We start from the raw sequence: 17,427 nt of genomic DNA, 5'->3' as shown, positions 1-17,427 counted from the left end.
TTCCAAACATCCTCCTCCTCCTCTCCTTGCGCTTTGATCCGGGATCCCAGCAGCCACTCGGGAACGGCGCTCCGACTCTTCCAGCGCCTGCCGTTCCCATTGTCACGCGACTTCCTTAACTGGCAGCTAGAGCATGATCCGAACCGGCGGACTGATGCCATAGGATAGTCCGAGAGCGAGGTGAGAGGAAAATAATGTGGACATGAGATGCACCGAGACTATTTCTACTGTCATGTTTCTTCGGACTCCGCTGAGTCGACCCACGGCGAGCCCGAGGCCCGGATACTGTATACGTGTTTGCGTCTCCATCCGACCACGCTCCCAGCTATGCTGTGCTGCACATCGCACACAGATGACACATTGTGTGAGGGACAGAAGACGACAAGGCAAGGAGATCTATGATGCATTCTAAGTTTTGGGAGAAATATGCACATACAAGAAGACATGCTAATAAAAATAAATGCATAATAATTCAACTACAGGCTGTCCACTGTGTGTGGCACTATGTTACACAGCCTGATCATTGTTATTTCATAAACTATGTGTCACTGTGACTCAGTTCATCTGAATGCCGTCTTTTCTTCTTTTGCCATCTCATATCAATCCCCAGTTCACCATTCATCATACACTTTCTCAGTGTTTTACTCCAACAGCAAACAGAGTTGCTTCTTTTCCAAATAGGCTACAAAGACAGATACTCGAATCAAAGTCTTGCTTTAATACCGGAGCCAACCACTGAAATCACAGTGTACACCAACTCCGTATCCTCTCCAGGATGTGGAGAGGACTGTTAAATAATGTAATAAGAGGTGTTAAGTGTAGGCCTTCTGAAGATGCTGCGTTCACAACGGTAGGACAGACGTGAAATTACAGAGAGTATTAAAGTCTACTCAGGTGAGATCACATGTGAGACCCACCTTGAACAGGTAAAATCTAACTTGTTCCTCTTCAACTTCACTCCAGCATGTGGGACAAATGTAAACCCGTTCTCTCTGAACTTTATAGAGATATCGGCATTCACAAACAAGCGACACTCATGAGGTCACAGTGAGCGTCAATTGTAGACTTTGAGTCATCAAATTGTAAATGTAAAGTATATGTCAGAGGAAACTGGGATTAAAGACCTGCCTGGCAGGGAGCCTGACGCTTGATAATGTTAGAAGAACATGACAATAAGACATTTGGTCTGAGAAATCTATTCAGTTTTTTCTTCTTTGAATATAACAATTCACCAGAAAATTAAGAGGTACTAGATGACAATATGTTGGATGCCCACTACAATAGACTCAACAAACTGCCTTGTACATACGGTATACTTTTTGCACTATTTCACACTTCATACATTTAAAGATTCATACCACTACCTATAATCATCTCTTGTGTGCTTTAATTTCCAATATTATTATTCTTAACATTATTGTGCGCTTTAAATATTTATTCTTCTAATCTCATTATCAAAATTGTCATTTCGGTGTGGAACGAATGTTAAAAACATTTCACGACACATTAAACTGTACATAATTGTTTGTCTGTGACAAATAAAAGACTTGACTTGACACATGAACCTTGACCTTTGGCAAACAATTTCACGCCTGTTTCCTCCAATTTATACAAAAGTTGAGAGAGAGTCTTATTCATTTATTCTCCCGGGTACGGAAGGAGGACAGACGCTGTGGAAACACGTGGCAATAATTTAGATTTCTACGCCCCATCTCTGTACCTCATATACACACTTTAAGCTCTAAACACTGACAGGAAAAAAAACCTGACCGCTGCGCCGCTGTTCGAGAAAAAGACCCCCTTGTTTTCTGCATGTGTGCAATGAATTTTTGTGGCACGTCAGGAATTTTCGGGGGGTATTTTTACAGTAGCCTCTCTTTATTTTCTTTTTTTGGAGAAATCAATTAGCGGCAGCTGTAACACTGACCTCAGATGATTCTACTTAAGCACACGGCAGCCAGCACTGCAGCCCCGGGCATTAGGCGAATCACCGCCGATCCGAAAGCTGGAATTTGCAAGTTAAGACATCTTTGTGAGCACATGGAGTGCAGATGAAGGATGCTCCATAGGACAGGAAAGGCTGCCTGAGAAATAATCTCACAAGGAAATAACACAAAACAGTTCTAAACAGATGCACTTTGGAAACAAGGTGACATTGAAATCGGTGATTTATGCCACAAACACACTTTGGTATGAAAAAAAATAAATAAAAAATCTGCTTGGGCGCACAAAAAAAAGCTGAAATAGCAACTGTTAGAAAGTGCTGTTTCAGAGGAGACTTTCCTTGCATAAGCAAACTGCTCTGTAATTACACTGGGTGGATCCACACCAACCCAGAGAGAGAGAGAGAGAGAGAGAGAGAGGAAAGAGTCACAAAGACACAGTTAAAGAGGGGCCAACTGGGAACTCAGACAAAAAAAATCGAGCAAGAAGAAGACAAAGCCAACAGGCACTGTTCACAGGTCTGAACTGTGACTTTCTACTGGCAGGCCACATTTCATAGAGGAGAAAGAAAAAAAAAACACAAACTAGGGACTTTCCTTAAAAGGAAAAGTTAAAGATTTTCAAAGCATATTGCAACTGTCACCAACTGAGGGCAAGGAGATGAAGAGAACCGTTTTCCCACAGACGTTTTCCCTCCACTGTGAGAACCCAGATGGAGCCTCGTGGAGGGATATGTTTGCGGACACTACATGTCACTCCACTTTATGAGGTTTTTTTCTTTTCTTTTTACTGCTGACAAGCATTTTGGTTTTTTTAAGCTTTGTTATTGTTGGTAATCCAGGGCTCAAAATTAAAATCAAAGTCAACTGTGGCCTTGTTTAGGAACAGCACTAAATGTTACAGGACTTTTAAGGAAGAAAAAAAAATCTGAATATGTAGGAATAGTGAAGAGCTGGAATAAAGACAAGAAAAAGCTATCCTGGTTCCTCTACAAAAACAGAAATTAAGGTCTGAGTTGAATAGCTGTTTGCTACTGCATGCGGTCTAATTGCTAAGCCCCACTAACTAGGAATTGTCTAAAGAGTTGAATACGTGTTATTATGTAATGTGAAAACATTAAGTCAGTGTTTCCAACACTACTGTGCAATGACTGTGGCTCAGGCGATAGAACAGCACATTGCCACAATCTGAAGTTGCTGTTTCAGTCCCAGACTACACAGCTCGGTAAAAGGTGTCTGGCACAAGATTTTCTGAGGTTACATGGACAGTAAGTAATCAGATTAAATGCCCATCTGATTAAAATTGCACCATCTATTGGATCGGATTGATGATTTACGTCTGAAATGCGGATCGGAGGTGGTGTGAACCTGGCCATGGTCCAATCACAGTTCCTTCCTACTGTCAGAGCACGTATTGATGCACATCCACGCTTCATAATTCACCAGGTGATGTTTTACATATCTTGCTTTGAAAAACTGGTCCCTTCCTGCCTACAGTCAGAACTTGAACAATGTTTTTTGGGTGTTCCATTTTCTAAAGCAACGAGCTCCATTACTTCAGCGTTCAAATCAATACCGGCAGGTTTCCAGTGAAAGTTGGTTGTGGGTGTGAGGCGTGACTGACAGTTTCCAGCCCAAACACAAGATAAAACCTGCCAAACTCGATGAAAACCAGGCAGAATCTCAACCTCTGGAGAGATGACTGTTAAAATTATAAAATTATCTCCTGCTTGATAAAGAACACGGCACGAGCACCAAGAACTGCAGTAAATAACCAAAGAAAAGAGGAAACACAGACAGGTTCTCTACAAAAGAGTGCTAGAGTGATAAGAGTGATAAGAAAGATAAGTAGATGTGGCAGTTTGTTCAAATGTTTATAGTTCTACTAATAACAACAAGAATATTTTCTATAAACCTTCTTCAACGCAATCTTTTCCAACCCATCATGTTAGAAACAAGCCCAGTTGAGCAGAAACCCACCCGACCTGGCAACATTGGGTTCCGGGACCATGTGCGCAAATCACGGACAGCAATTAACACAGTGCAAAGCATTGTGGGAAGAATGGGATGAATTCTTGATGCACATAAACCCACACATCAATCTGAGCACTCAATTCAGGGCTTACGTAAACGCGACAGTCTGATCTCACAATTGGAAAGAATTCAACCAGACTGACCCCAAAACAAAGTGACCATCTAAACAGTAAACACGGCATCTGAATAACAAGTTGCTCCCATTGGAGAGTGAACACTTCCATCGCTTCATGTTTGATGTGCAAGTGCGTGTGTGGTGTTGTTTTTCAATATGGCTGGGAGCCTAAACCTATTTGGACACTAAACCATGTTGCATTGTCACCGCAAGGACAAAAAAGGTCACAATGAGGATAAACAAATCGCTTTAAGTAAAGATTAAGCAGAGGTTATATCAGCTGCAATGAATACAGATCAATGTTCATGAGGCATATAGAGCCATTATGGATGTATGAGAGGGAGAATGCGACCATTCAAAGTGCTTTGAGAAGACTGAACGGGGTCAAACGTGTTATCTGAGGTCCATTTAGCATCTTGATGAAGCGTTCAAAACTTCCATACACTGGATGGAGTTGTGCTGAAAAAACTGAGCGGCAGATGCTTTGCTTATTTTCTAAACTATTAGCACTTAAAGGAAGAGAATCAATATCACATTTAAAAGAACAAGCTAAAAATCAAAGTTATATTACTATCCACCTTTTAAATAATGACATACCAGTGATATTTCATCTAATACTGCGTTTCCCCACTCCTGGACCTGCAAGGATATTTGACTGCTGCGCCACTACTAAATGACATGAAAGGGTCATAAATAGGCTTCTGGAGAGTTTCAACTTGACTTTTTCATTTGAGTCAGCACTGCTGGAGCTAAAAGTAATCTAAACCATGCAAGAAAGTGACTTCCAGGAATGAACTTCGATTCACTGAGTACAATCCATGCAGACGTGCCGCCATATTCCTGGATCACGCCCAGTTTAGGTCATTATCCCTGTGCAGTAAGCCCATCTTTTAAGGTAATAGTAGCGAGGGACATTAAATTATCTACGAAAAATAACCTCTCTCCTAACCTCCACCCACATGAGTTAAGGTCAAATCATTGATGCCATCAGAAGTGTCAGTGTTGCCACCGGTATCAACAGTGCGGCCTTTTCATCGTCCGATTGATCCCACCCCTCCCTTCTCATCTGGTGACACCTTCAGACATCGACTCCAAACAAGCCAGACCCTCACCCTTTCATCCCTCCATCGTTTGTTAACCTGCCGCGGCACCCCTCACTTTATGTAACCTATTGAACCTCGGGTGACTTTTGCACATTAAAAAGGGGCCCCTGCAGCCACCCACATCCTCCATGTGTCTGCGTGGAACATGTCCTTTCACTTTTCTTTTATATCTGGTGTCAAAGACCAGCTCCTTCCTGTCCACTGACCTCACCGTCTCCGCTGACCTCGGGATGAAAAGGTTTGATGGTGTGCTCTATATTACAACCCTATTTTTGATTACTTAACAGACCAATGGTTTTTCTTTGCAGATGCTGCATTAAATCCTTGTAATATGTAAAAAATTTGTCCCAATGGGAACCAGTTCCTACAATATGAATAATTTGTGGAATGTTGGAATAAAAAAAAAAACAACAACCAAGTAATTAAAGTACAAGTAAAAAAAAAAAAGCATCTGTAAAATGTTTTAGATTGCATTTAAAACATTACTATGAGATTATATAATATCATTCAATGTTGTAGAAATAATCTCTATAACTAATAATATGTTATGACCCATGATACGTCACACAGTGTCTGGACATAGAGGTTTGCCCTTTTGACCGTGCAAAAGTCTGCTGTCTATCAAAAGGTTAGTTTGCTTACAACATTCAGTATTAGGTGGTTATCTACCAGTTACATAACTTCTTCAGCAAAGTCCAAATGTAGCCACAGCTCAATAAGTGAAACTGCATGATGTTCACTTCATTTCAGTGGGAGATTCTAAACAATTGTGGATTTTATATGGTTTCAGTATGTGATTTATTTTTTTTTCTTTTGAAAAAGAAGTTTGTTATCTGGATAACTGTTTCTTTATGGAGGGTTTCTAACATTAGCTGCAGTTACATGAACAAGAAGCAATTTAAACAGTGATCAGATAAAAACAAGTCATGTGAAAACTTCTTTTTAATTTTGATTAGACCGTATCAGACGATATGATTTCATCGCTCATTTGGAAAGAATTGAGCAAATTGATCATGAACGCACAGCTGTTGCTTCTCAGTTATTGGTCCTCTCTGGCTGAGTTGAATTGTTCATAAATATGCAATGAAATGCAAGTGCTTTTGCCACTTTTTCCAAGATAACTACAAATAGTTTCAATAAATTCGAGCTATTCATTCAAACCACATGGTTTTGATGGGGCCTAAGAAGCTCGTGTTACAAATCAGTGACATGCATGTAAATCTGTTACTTCATGGTCATGTTGCAGAAAATCCCATAAACCAATATTTTCTGGATATCATAAACAATGTAAGAGTTATGGGTATGTAAAGAAGACATGCTAGATCTTATCAGTGGGATAAATAAAGTCCAACTCTTGAACCCAAACAGCAGATGAGCTCACATCTACTGGTGCATTAATACCTGAAACCTTTTCCCATTCATCAGTTCTGGGGGGCAGAAAGGGGAGATCAGGAAAAAGGGTAAAGGATTTGATTCTTCGTAGGTGGCCTGATAAAACAAAGTCCCTCATAAATCTGCAGTTATAAACACTGTGCTTTTAGACCTAATCCATGTGGGGCAGAGCGCAAACCAATCTCCGGTCTCTCCGTTGCTCAATGCCACCTGTCACTTAAAGACATAAGGAGTGAGGTACTAAAGCCGCTGTCCCTTATACACTCTGATAAACTGTGTGCTCGGCGACTCAATGTCACGTTCGGGCTGCCAGTGCATGACACCCATGCATATGAGACTTGAAGTCTCTTATGCAACAAGTGGAGACGGGAAGATGAGCCACATTGCTGCTGCCGCCGACAGTGAAAACTATTTAAACTGTAAAAGAAAACACTCACACACTCCAGTTCAATTACATGGCGAAAGAAACAATGCGCCCACCTCATACGACCTCTTCAGCAACACTGCCCTGTTGTTTTCGGCAGTGTTTTACACTAATAACTGTCTGTTCCGATGGAGAGCTGCTCTGTTCCCTTACAGTTCACACAGACTGGGCGAACTAGGGCTTCCTATTAAACCCCTTTTAAATACTTTGCGACACGTGTACTGAAGTTGAGGTGATAGCAATATGTATAGGCACTTTTGCTCACAAATGTCTTATATGTCGGCTTTTACATCTAAATGAACTATTAACAATGCATGTTTTTTCCACAATTTATCCCAAACTAAACTATTTAATACAGCATGCACTTCAAATGTAATCAGATTTAGTTATATGAGCAAGAAAACGTAACAGTGACATTGACTTGACCCACATTTGATTGTGACCAGACAGAACTGAATATTAAATAAGAGATCAGATACAGACACTCTGCCATCCCAGAAACCCAGAAACCTCCTCTTCTCTGGTTTCTGGTGCGAGTGTCTCTTTCCCTTTGTCCCCTATTCTCCAGCTCTCCCTCCGTTATGGTTTCATTCTTCAGCTCACTCACTGTTCTACTTTTTTCTTATCCAGCAAGTTTCCTTTCAGCTCTTGTCTCTGTCCTCCCCCCTCTCTCTCTACCTGACATTTGGCTCAGCATCCTGCATTACAAGACAAAGGTTATGACTTCACTTTCCCGCAATGTTCCAGAGACACGTGATCCAACAACAATGAAAAAGCGAAGAAGAAAGTGTGTGTTGGGGAATTAGTTTTTAAATAACTGAAAAACGAATGAAGCGCTTCAGACATGCGTAGATCAGGTTATGATTGGAAACACATCTGGATAAGGAAACAACATTAAAGGTCACAAAGCAATAAAGGAAAATACTAATTGTAAAACAAATAAAAGGCGGAAAATATGGGCCATTCTGACGTCAGAAAGCTGCGCGGTGGGAGAGGCGAGTCTCACTCAATGCCTCCAGAAGAGAGGAAAAAGGCTCCTTCTCACACACACCATGCTGCTTCTTTAGTTTCAGAACTTCTTGACTGAGGCCATTAAGCTTGGCACATTTGTTATTACATTCAGTCCAAGTCACACAGCCAGTCACAATGCACCAGAGCTGCAGGGCATTGCTCTAAACAGCCTGTTGGCAAAGGTCTGAGCTCTGAGCGCCTCAACAAGGCAGTGATATATTCCAGGCTAACAATAAGCGCACACACACACACACACACACACACACACACACACACACACACACACACACACACACACACACACACACACACACACACACACACACACACACACACACACACACACACACACAGGAAAGAGAGAGGAAACCAGCTCCTAATACACGCGCGAGCACACACCGCACAATGGCATACGCACACGCCAGCCAGTAGTGCTGGATGTCATCAGTTACCACAACAACTTCCTATTTCCCGAAACCAATTTCCTGCACGGCGAGCTAACTGGGCGGCCACTGCTACTATGAGGACAGCAACTAGGATGGACGTTGGGAGAGGGACTGAAACAATACAACGGATAATGAGCACCAGAGTGAGAGAAGTGAATAATGTTACTGAGTAGCACTGCAGCTCTGTGAGACGATGCCAAAGTGGAGGAGCAAAGAGGCCAAACCAGCTAATTGGTTGTTTTTAGCCAATAAAAACAACTACGTTTGGATTACTGAAATATAAACACAGTGACATATTACAAGAAACCACAGGCACTGCAACAGATTTGTCACCGCAATGGAAAAAAAAATTAAAATAAACAGTTATGACGATGAAATCACAGCTCTGGATGTTGTGTCTGCAGCTTGATGCGACGACTTCAAACGGGATGGTAATCCCTGCATTGTTTCCACTTTCTACATGTTTCACATCCATGACCGTTTAAAACGGGAGTGTCACACACACACACACATACAGCACACAGGCCAAAACTGGCTTCTTTATGGCCCGCAGGATGACCTCGTAAATTTTTTTAAATAAGAATGAATAAAAGTAAATGCTGTTGCCGATACAATACACGATTCACTTTACAGCGCCAGCTCTCGTTTTATAACTTTATCATTGGCTTTACATTTTGGTACCCCTGTGGTCCCCACATTAGAAAATCTTTGGATCCACCCCTGGTCTCTCATTGCCAAAAATAGTTACACTCAGTATATTCTACAATCTCATACCATTGAAAGGGCTGTTTATTCCTTCAGTTGCGGTTGTAAGGAACATGCATTTAGGGGATGAGCAACAACGCTGAATATGTGAGTGTGTCCATGAAAAAAATCAGAGACCACTTCCAGAACGGTGGAGTGGAGAGAATAGAAGAGCCTGCCAGGAGTTCTGACTTTACCCGGTAGAATCAGCTCTGCTTCTCATCCCACAAATGCACTCTTCTTCCAAATGTGGCACCATTCGAAAGGGGAATCATCCGATTTCCACTAGTGTAAGATTTATTGCCACGGAGTATTGTGAGGACAACAAAAATCTGCCTAATGCAACCATCTTCAGCATGTGTGTAGTTAATAGCACTGCAGTACTTCAGTGGAGTCTTCAAATACCTGCCCTTTTCAAAAGTACATATCAACTTAAACGTTTATGCTATAAACTTTTCCCTGTATCAAACGAGACACTGTGGTGTTCGAACAGATTGTGGGAGCTTCCACATGGCCTCCCACAGACACACACAGACATAGATAGAAATATCTTGTCAAGGAGCTATTTTTATATTTTATGTACACCTCAGATGTATGTCGGTGCCTGTAACAGAAAACCAGTCTATCATAAAGTAAATATTCAGCAATGCTTTTTATACTGCAAGCTTATATAAAGCTGAGTTCATCCAGTGTGTGCCTTAAAACATGTTTAGTTACAACAACCACAATGTCCTGCACATTTATCAGCACACCGTTCCGGCCTTATCAGTTAACCTTTACATTACTATTATATAACAAGACAGAAAAAGCCAAAAGTTTATATACCACTGAGTCAATGTAGCATAACATCACACACTCATACGTACAGTCTGAGTTTGGATGGATTGTTTATCATATCCCCTCTCTATGGCACTGAGACAATTGATGTCGGATGAAACAAATAACCTTACCATTCGGTAAGGGCCCTTTGTCTGGGATTTGTTTAATCAAACTAATAACATCCTCTGATGTTTGTTTAACACTGCTCAGCCTTTAATGACCCCTGAATTGTAGCTTTACTCGCAAATGCACTCTGAAGCTAACCATACCCGTGACGATTCATAGCACTTCAAGAAAACACTTGTGCAGTGCGTTGTGTGTTGCTGTGGAAGCATAGGAGTGAGTAAACTGTATAGGGCAACATGATGGGATGCTTTCATACCAGTGGCGTGATGACTATGTTTCGACATGACAAGAAAAGACACACATGTCACCTATTTTCTCCCGTGAACAAAGAAACAATGACCCTCCACGTCCATCACACACAATTGGAAAATACGCTCAGCACTGGGTGTGGTGTTCATAATGTCATAGCTTCTTTTCTATAGTAGACAACAATGACATAGTGACACTCGAGAATATGTGAAGCACACCGCTGTTGCAGAAAGAGTGCATGCATGATTAAAGATGGTGAAAAAAAAATGAAAACAGAAGAAGCAGTAAAATTCTGAACTCACCACTCTGGGCTTGGTCCTCTGTTGAGTAGATGCAGTTTCATCTGTGGCCTTTTTTTGAGGTCCAGCTTCTGTAACTCCACTGGCACTGGTCACGCAAGGGGCTTCAGCAACTGACCCCGAACCCTGATGTCCATCCGAGGCTCCTGAGAGAGGACCCGGGGCCTCAGTCTCCCTATCCGTAGTGCTCAGTTGGAGAATATATTTCTGTGTCACATCTTCCAGCGATGGGGCCTCGTCTCCTGGAGGCTTACTTAACATCGGAGGTTCTGTCGTGGCTTGGACAGCGAGGCAGTCGGCCTCCTTCAGGGGTTGGAGATGTGGAGGTGGTGAGATGGGAATGAAGGTGGAGGGCTCACTGGAATGGCGGACGTGCTTGTGTATGGTTTGGAGTTTGGACTCCAGTGGTGAACAGGAAACAGGGGAGCTGAGCCCAGGATGATTGCTGTGGTCCTCCTGATCCTCCAAGCATGTTTCATGAGGCTCAAATGGGTCTTCATGAGGAAAGAAAGCCATTCTGTTTGGACGCCTTCTAGTGGGCCGACGAATCATTCTTGGAGACAGAACCCCAGCTAACTTGAGGTCAAAATTAAACTTCTGCACTTCTTCCTCCTCACCTTGGTCTATTTCGTCCTCCTTTTCTTCGTCTTTATAAACGTGAGGGGTTGACTCCGACTGGGTGCGAGCCATTTTCCCTTTAGTACTGCTGTTTGCATGATGATGCAGCTGTGCTGGGACATTGTTTTTTGGATTAGACTCTGGTTCCCACAATTCCTCTCTTTGCTCGTTCAGGATTGGCTCACTGCTGGAAGGAGGAATCTGGCCATGCTGATCCAGCTCACTTGTGGGTTGAGTGCTGCCTGTCTGAACTTTGAGCTGGGGGTCATTGTGGGACAGTAACGGTGCCTCGCCACGGCGACTCGGGTCACTGAATGACTTCTTCTTGGGAGCTTTGCCGTTGTGGTCATCTGCCATCAGTTTGTCCATTGCACCTGGCTCGGCCACAATGTTTCTTATCATTCCACTGTAGTCATGAACAATGTCATCACGAAGGCCACAGTCACTGCATACTGATAAGTCACTGGCTGCGCTTCCCTCGTATTCTGATAACGTGGCCATAGCAGAGGCCTCTGGAGGGCCTCCTCCTCCACCTTTGACAGACAGGGATCCTAACAGGTTACTGTCCACTGAAGAAAAATTGTTGTTGCCTTCTTCCGCAACAGGGCAGTGCCGCTGAGGCATGGGGTCACTCAGAGAGCGGTAAACTGTGGACTCCACATGTCCTACAGCTGCTATTGCTGACTCTGCATTACTTCCATTACTAGAATCAGAACCAGTGTTGCTGTTACCAGAAGGAGAAAACTTGCGCCTACGACGGATGGCACTCGGCGTTGCAGGGGTTTCCAGTCCTCCTCCCGGGGTGGCTGCTGATCCCTGTGATACTGTGTTGCTGGTGTGGATCTCCTCACTGGCAGCATTAACACCGACAGCAGTGCTCACCTCCGTGAAATTGCAGTCTCTCTCAGCCGTGCAAGTAGGACGAGGCAAAGAGCAAGGTGCATTGACTTCATTCAGAGAGTTTGCACAAGTCACACTGTTCTCTGTCAGCTTTACTCCCTCTTTCTTTAACCCTTCCCCTTCATGCAGAGCTGACTGCATCCATACAGTGACGGGCTGCCCGAGAACATCCCGAGCTGTTCTTGACCCTAAATTAACCCCTGCTGAGCCCAAGAATAACCTCTCTGTGAGGTCACTGGGACATGTCTCTGGCTCTGTCACAATCCCTTCGTCTGTTAAACTCGACTCGTGGCCCGAAAGTTCATCCACAGAGCGGTCGTAGAACATGCTTTCCTCCGAGTCCCCCTTCAGTAAGGCTTTCTCCAGCTCTCCACTCTGTCTGTGTGATTTCTCCCAGTAGTCTGTGCTCCTGTTGTTTAGTTTCTCCGACTGCATACTTTGTCCATCCCTCTCACTCCTCTCCCCCTGCCTGTTCTCTCTCTCCCTCTCATGTTTATCCCTGTCTTTTATGTTCTTAAGCTCAGCCGCTCGTTCTATTCTTGCTTCATCCTGAATGCTCCTTCCTGCTTTCTCCTTCTCATTCATTTTCTCTGCATGTAAACATTCACCCTGCGAATGATGAGTTCTCTTTTTGGCTAAATTGTTATCATCATCGTCGTCATCATCATCATCATCATCATCATCATCATCCCCCCTTGTACTCATCTGGCAGATGTCTTGTATGACCCGCCTAGCTTCCTGCACATACATATCCTGCAGTGGAGTGGGCATTACTTCATCATCATCATCATCATCATCAAATCCAAAATCACTTATCCTTTGTCCTCTTATGACCCTAAAATCACCCCCATCACTTTCCACCTCCCTATCTGATAATAGCACCCTACTGCCACTCCTCTCTGTATCCAAGTCAAGCTGTTGCTCAGAGGAGCTTCTCTTGGCAGTACCACTGGTCAAGTAGCACCTTGCAGTTTTTGTAGGCTTGTCTGAATAAGTGAAAGATTTTGCTCGCCGTAACGTGGCAGTCAGGTCCTTCAGTGATGGACGACGTCCAGCGGGCAAAAGTGACCCACTATGAGTCCCTGTGCCCATCCTGTACACCGATGAGCCCTCTACATCACCTCCTCTCTCCCCTCCACATTTTTTCCGCATTTTAAGCTCCGACAGGTCCGACTTCAGAAAGCTTAACAGTGTCATAGTTTCTGAGGCGATATCAGGGTTTGACATGGATATGGGGCTTTTATCCTGATCAGTTACTCCATCCCCACCTGTTGTTTTCCTTAATAGTACACTCTGATCCCCCCTCCCTTTTAAAGATATGCCACCTTCTCTGGGAAGTATACTGGGCAAGGGGGTTACTGTTGGCACTATCTTGGGGCGCACTCGTACAGGAGTACGAGAAAAGTTATCACAGTGGCCAAAACTTGGGGAACGGTACATGGTAAAATTTCCATGGTAGGTTTTACTTAACATGGATGACGACACACCTCTGCTAGTGCTACGTTCTGCTCCACCGACGTTATAGAAGACATTTTCTCCACGGGTAGTTCTGCCTGCCTGGTCCTCTTCTTTCAGTGTCTCGGTGCTTGAGTATCGACTGTTACCAAGCGACTCTCCAGGACAAGAGAGAAACGGGGGTATATTGACCTTTGACACCCGAGACACACTAGGAAGTGTTGTGGACGACACAGGTGAAGAGATGCGCTCCCAATGCTGCACTCTGGCTCTATGGCCACTGGGTTCTCTAGCCGAGTGGCTCCGAGCTACTGTTCTTCCCAACTCTCCTCCTGTGTTTTGTGGGAGGTGCCTCTCTAAGTGCTCCATTGTCAAAGCTGTATCACTGTCACTGTCTTCAGATTCGCCATCACGATCTTTGTAATCATCACGACCTGATGCTAGACTGGCCAAGCTGACTTTCTTCTTCTTTCTCAGCGAGCGGCGGCGTACTGCCTCACGACAGTGGGGGCTTAAAGAACCAGGACTGTCCTCCTCACTTCCCGAGGACCTGCCAATGCCTTTAGTGTTCCACCAGCCATTTTTATTGCGGGATAAATAGCTGCCTCCTCGCTCTGTGACAAGCCGCTCGCCTACTTTATTGGAGTTCGAACAAGAAGAGCCAGAGGGAACACTCCAACCACCTCCTCTTCTTCTCCTGGTGTGCTCCTCCTCTTCGTCTCCAGAGCTAAACCTCCAGCGAGATCTTAGGGAAGAAACAACTTTTTCTGGGGCGACAGCAGAGGAGGAGGTAATGGCTTTTTCTGGAGCTGGAGCAAGAGGGTGGGTGGAGGAGGAGGAGGGGGCTGGTGCTCCAGAAGAGCTATGTGAGGAATGTAAACTATCCCTGGGCAGCCCGACCCCCTGTCTATCCCTTCTCTCCCTCACCGTCGGCTGCCGAAGAGAGGAGGAGCAGGAGGAGGTGTCTGAACTCACTGGTCCGCTCCAAGACGAAGTAGCAGGAGGTTGAAGGTCAGGGTTAGGGTCAGATGTCAATCCCACGGAGCTGGGGATCTTAAGGGCCACCTCGGCCTCAGTGCTGGGACTACGAGATCTGTGTGGAGATGAGTTAATCCGATGGGAGTGACTACCCCCAGTGTGACTGCGACTGCTACTGCTGCTGCTTCGAAAAGTCCCGCTGCCAGACTGCTTGTTGTTGTGACCAGGTGTCTCTATGTCTGCCTCTTCATCGTTTGAGTACTGCTGGTGGTCAGCCTTTGAATTAAAGTCCATACCAAAACAAAGGCTCTCTTTAGCAGCCCGCCTTTCTCGGCTTTGTACTCCAGCTACGCATTTGTCATGCAAATACAGGCTGCTGGCTTCATTAGGTGACAGTTTATCACTTCTGTGGGGGAGAGGAGCAATTTCACTTGAGCTGAACTCTTGTGAATGACTTCTGCCAGCGGCTTTTAAACTCTCAGGGACTTCTGTTTTATGTTGGCTTTCTCTGTCATCAAAAAGTTGTCTGATTTTGGTGACACTGGGCCACTTGTCTGAGTGCAGGGGGATAAACTCAGAGTGGTGTGAGGAGAGAAAACTCCTGTGAGACTTACAGGGTGGAGGAACCTCTTTGCTACTAACATCCTCCTCTTCATCTGTAGTCAACGTCTTTTTCTGATCAGTCTGACGTGAATCTATCTGTGAATAATGTCTCTTACCAGCGTTGCTTCCGTCGGTGGTCAAATGCGTAAAAATCCGCTTCTTATAGTTTCTCTTCTCTGAGTCGGAGCCGGACAGAGAGTCAGTGCCAGAGAGAAACTTCAGCACTTTGTTGTCTGAAAGTGGGATGAAATATTCCCCGGCGCCGCTGCTCTCTTCGTGAAAAGACTTTCGGGAAGGAGAGGCGTCTGTCCTGGAGCTCCGGACACGGGGGAGAGTGCTACTTCCCCGCGTCAGCGCCGCGGCGTCTCCGGGGCAGCTGCTGAACTTCTCGGTGAGCTGGCGGATGGATGGAGAAATGGAGGAGTGCGGAGCGGAGCAGCCTCTCAGCTTTGGCTCTGCGGTTGGGAGGCTGGCGGTGGCGGAGATTTTGGAAACTTTTCTTGACGCGCTGACATTACGCGGCGGCTGCGCTCCGCTGGGCTCCGGATTAAGGGCGCCGCCGTCGCGCGCCTCCGGATCCGGATCCTCGGCTCTGTGCTGCGGGTCTTCGCTCCTGTCGGCGCCCCGGGACCCCAACGTTTTGAAAGAGACGCTGCGATACACCGCCTCACTCTTCTTTCTCTCTCTTTCTGCCATTGTTCATGTCTTTCTTTGTTACAACTCACACATCTCCCCCTCCACTGGCATTACGCATCCAAGTTGTGACCACTTCCCCCCCCCCCCCCCCCCCCCCTCACCTACGAAACAGAAACACAACGACCCCCTCTTTAATAAAACTTTTAAAAACTTTTACTTTCCAGTTAAGTGCAGTACTAACCTGCTCAATGAGCGCCACCCCCTCTTATCAAAACTTACATGTTGTCGATTCCTGAAACCGCATCCGTGCAAGAAGGAAGTTTTTTGGGGAGGGGGGGGTGAAACTTTCCAACTTCTTCAAAAACACAACTTTTCCATTGCAATCCTCTGATGTTTGTAAACTCCTGCAACATGTCCAGGTGAAGCACGCCTGCACGGGCACCAAAGCAGCTCTCCTGGTTTATTCCAAAACACTTAATGGATTCCTTGTTTTTGGCATGATTTGCTTTTCCGTGACTTATGTTGTTTTTTTTGCATGTTAATGCCTGAGACAGGGCAGAGGGGGGGTGGACGGGGCGGGACTAGGGGTATAGGGGCTGTCATAGCCCCCTTAGGGGATTGAGAGGAAAAGCCTTTTTTTTTTTTTTTTTTTTTCTTTTATGATAGGAGAAGAGAGATACTGAGGACTAAGCACATGTAATTATAGTCCTTTCCTTTGAGAAAAACTGTTTCAATGTCAAGAAAACATTAAAAAGCTTCATTTTGGATTTCCTGAATGGGTGCAGACATCCTTCATATGTTGGGAAGTAAAATTAATAGAAACAGAATAGAAGCGACAACACCACCACCAGGCCTTCTCTCGTTTGAACTTACTAACCAGTTTGACAAATACTTTGCAAAATGGGAGAAATACCTCTGCTGACATATTTGCATAACTGATCATTAAAAAAAAAAAAAAAAACTGCACACAACTCCTGGAATAATCTATAATATTCAAGTAAGGAATTCTACATTAAACTTGTGAAAAAGTTCTCCAGAAGTGTTTTGGTAATCAAACCTGAAACCTTTAACTCAGAAAGATTGATTGATTGATTGATTGATTGATTGATTGATTGATTGATTGATTGATTGATTGATTGATTGATTTAAACATATGTTAAAATCATCTAACCTAATAAAGTATCTAGAAATTTCATGAATCATAATCTAAAATCATTAATATTTCCAATTATCTTTAATGAAATTCTTGACAAATCAGATTTGGAGATGCGCCTGACAATACTTACTTAACACAGTTATGCTGTTTGGAGTTTTACACCAGAATTTTGTCATTTTTTTAATGTCAAAACATTTTTTTCTGAAACATAATTAAATGGCAGTGTCAATTATGTAACAATAAAAAAAAACTTAAACTGTGAATGACGCAAACCTGACTGAATGTGACAGTAAGCACACCATGTCGACCAAAGAATTCAACAAGAAGCAAGTGTCTTCAATTCAAGACTAAAAGAAACCCGCACCAAGCTTTTGGA

At 44.1% G+C, this 17,427-nt stretch overlaps 1 protein-coding gene across 1 annotated transcript in view; it reads right to left on the bottom strand.

Annotated features, from left to right (window-relative positions):
* Positions 1-15,955, bottom strand: part of arhgef17 (Rho guanine nucleotide exchange factor (GEF) 17) — a gene marked incomplete at its 5' end in the record, with an annotated part of 73,042 nt that extends 57,087 nt beyond the window's left edge. The window contains one exon of the mRNA XM_080460145.1: positions 10,709-15,955. Coding sequence (XP_080316271.1) covers positions 10,709-15,955 — 5,247 coding nt within the window. The remainder of the gene's footprint in view (positions 1-10,708) is intronic.
* Between the last annotated feature and the right edge of the window lie 1,472 nt (positions 15,956-17,427).

This window comes from Lipophrys pholis, assembly GCF_963383615.2.
Source record: "Lipophrys pholis genome assembly, chromosome: 3".
Taxonomy (NCBI): Eukaryota; Metazoa; Chordata; class Actinopteri; order Blenniiformes; family Blenniidae; genus Lipophrys; species Lipophrys pholis.
This window is presented reverse-complemented; position numbering and strand designations above follow the sequence as displayed.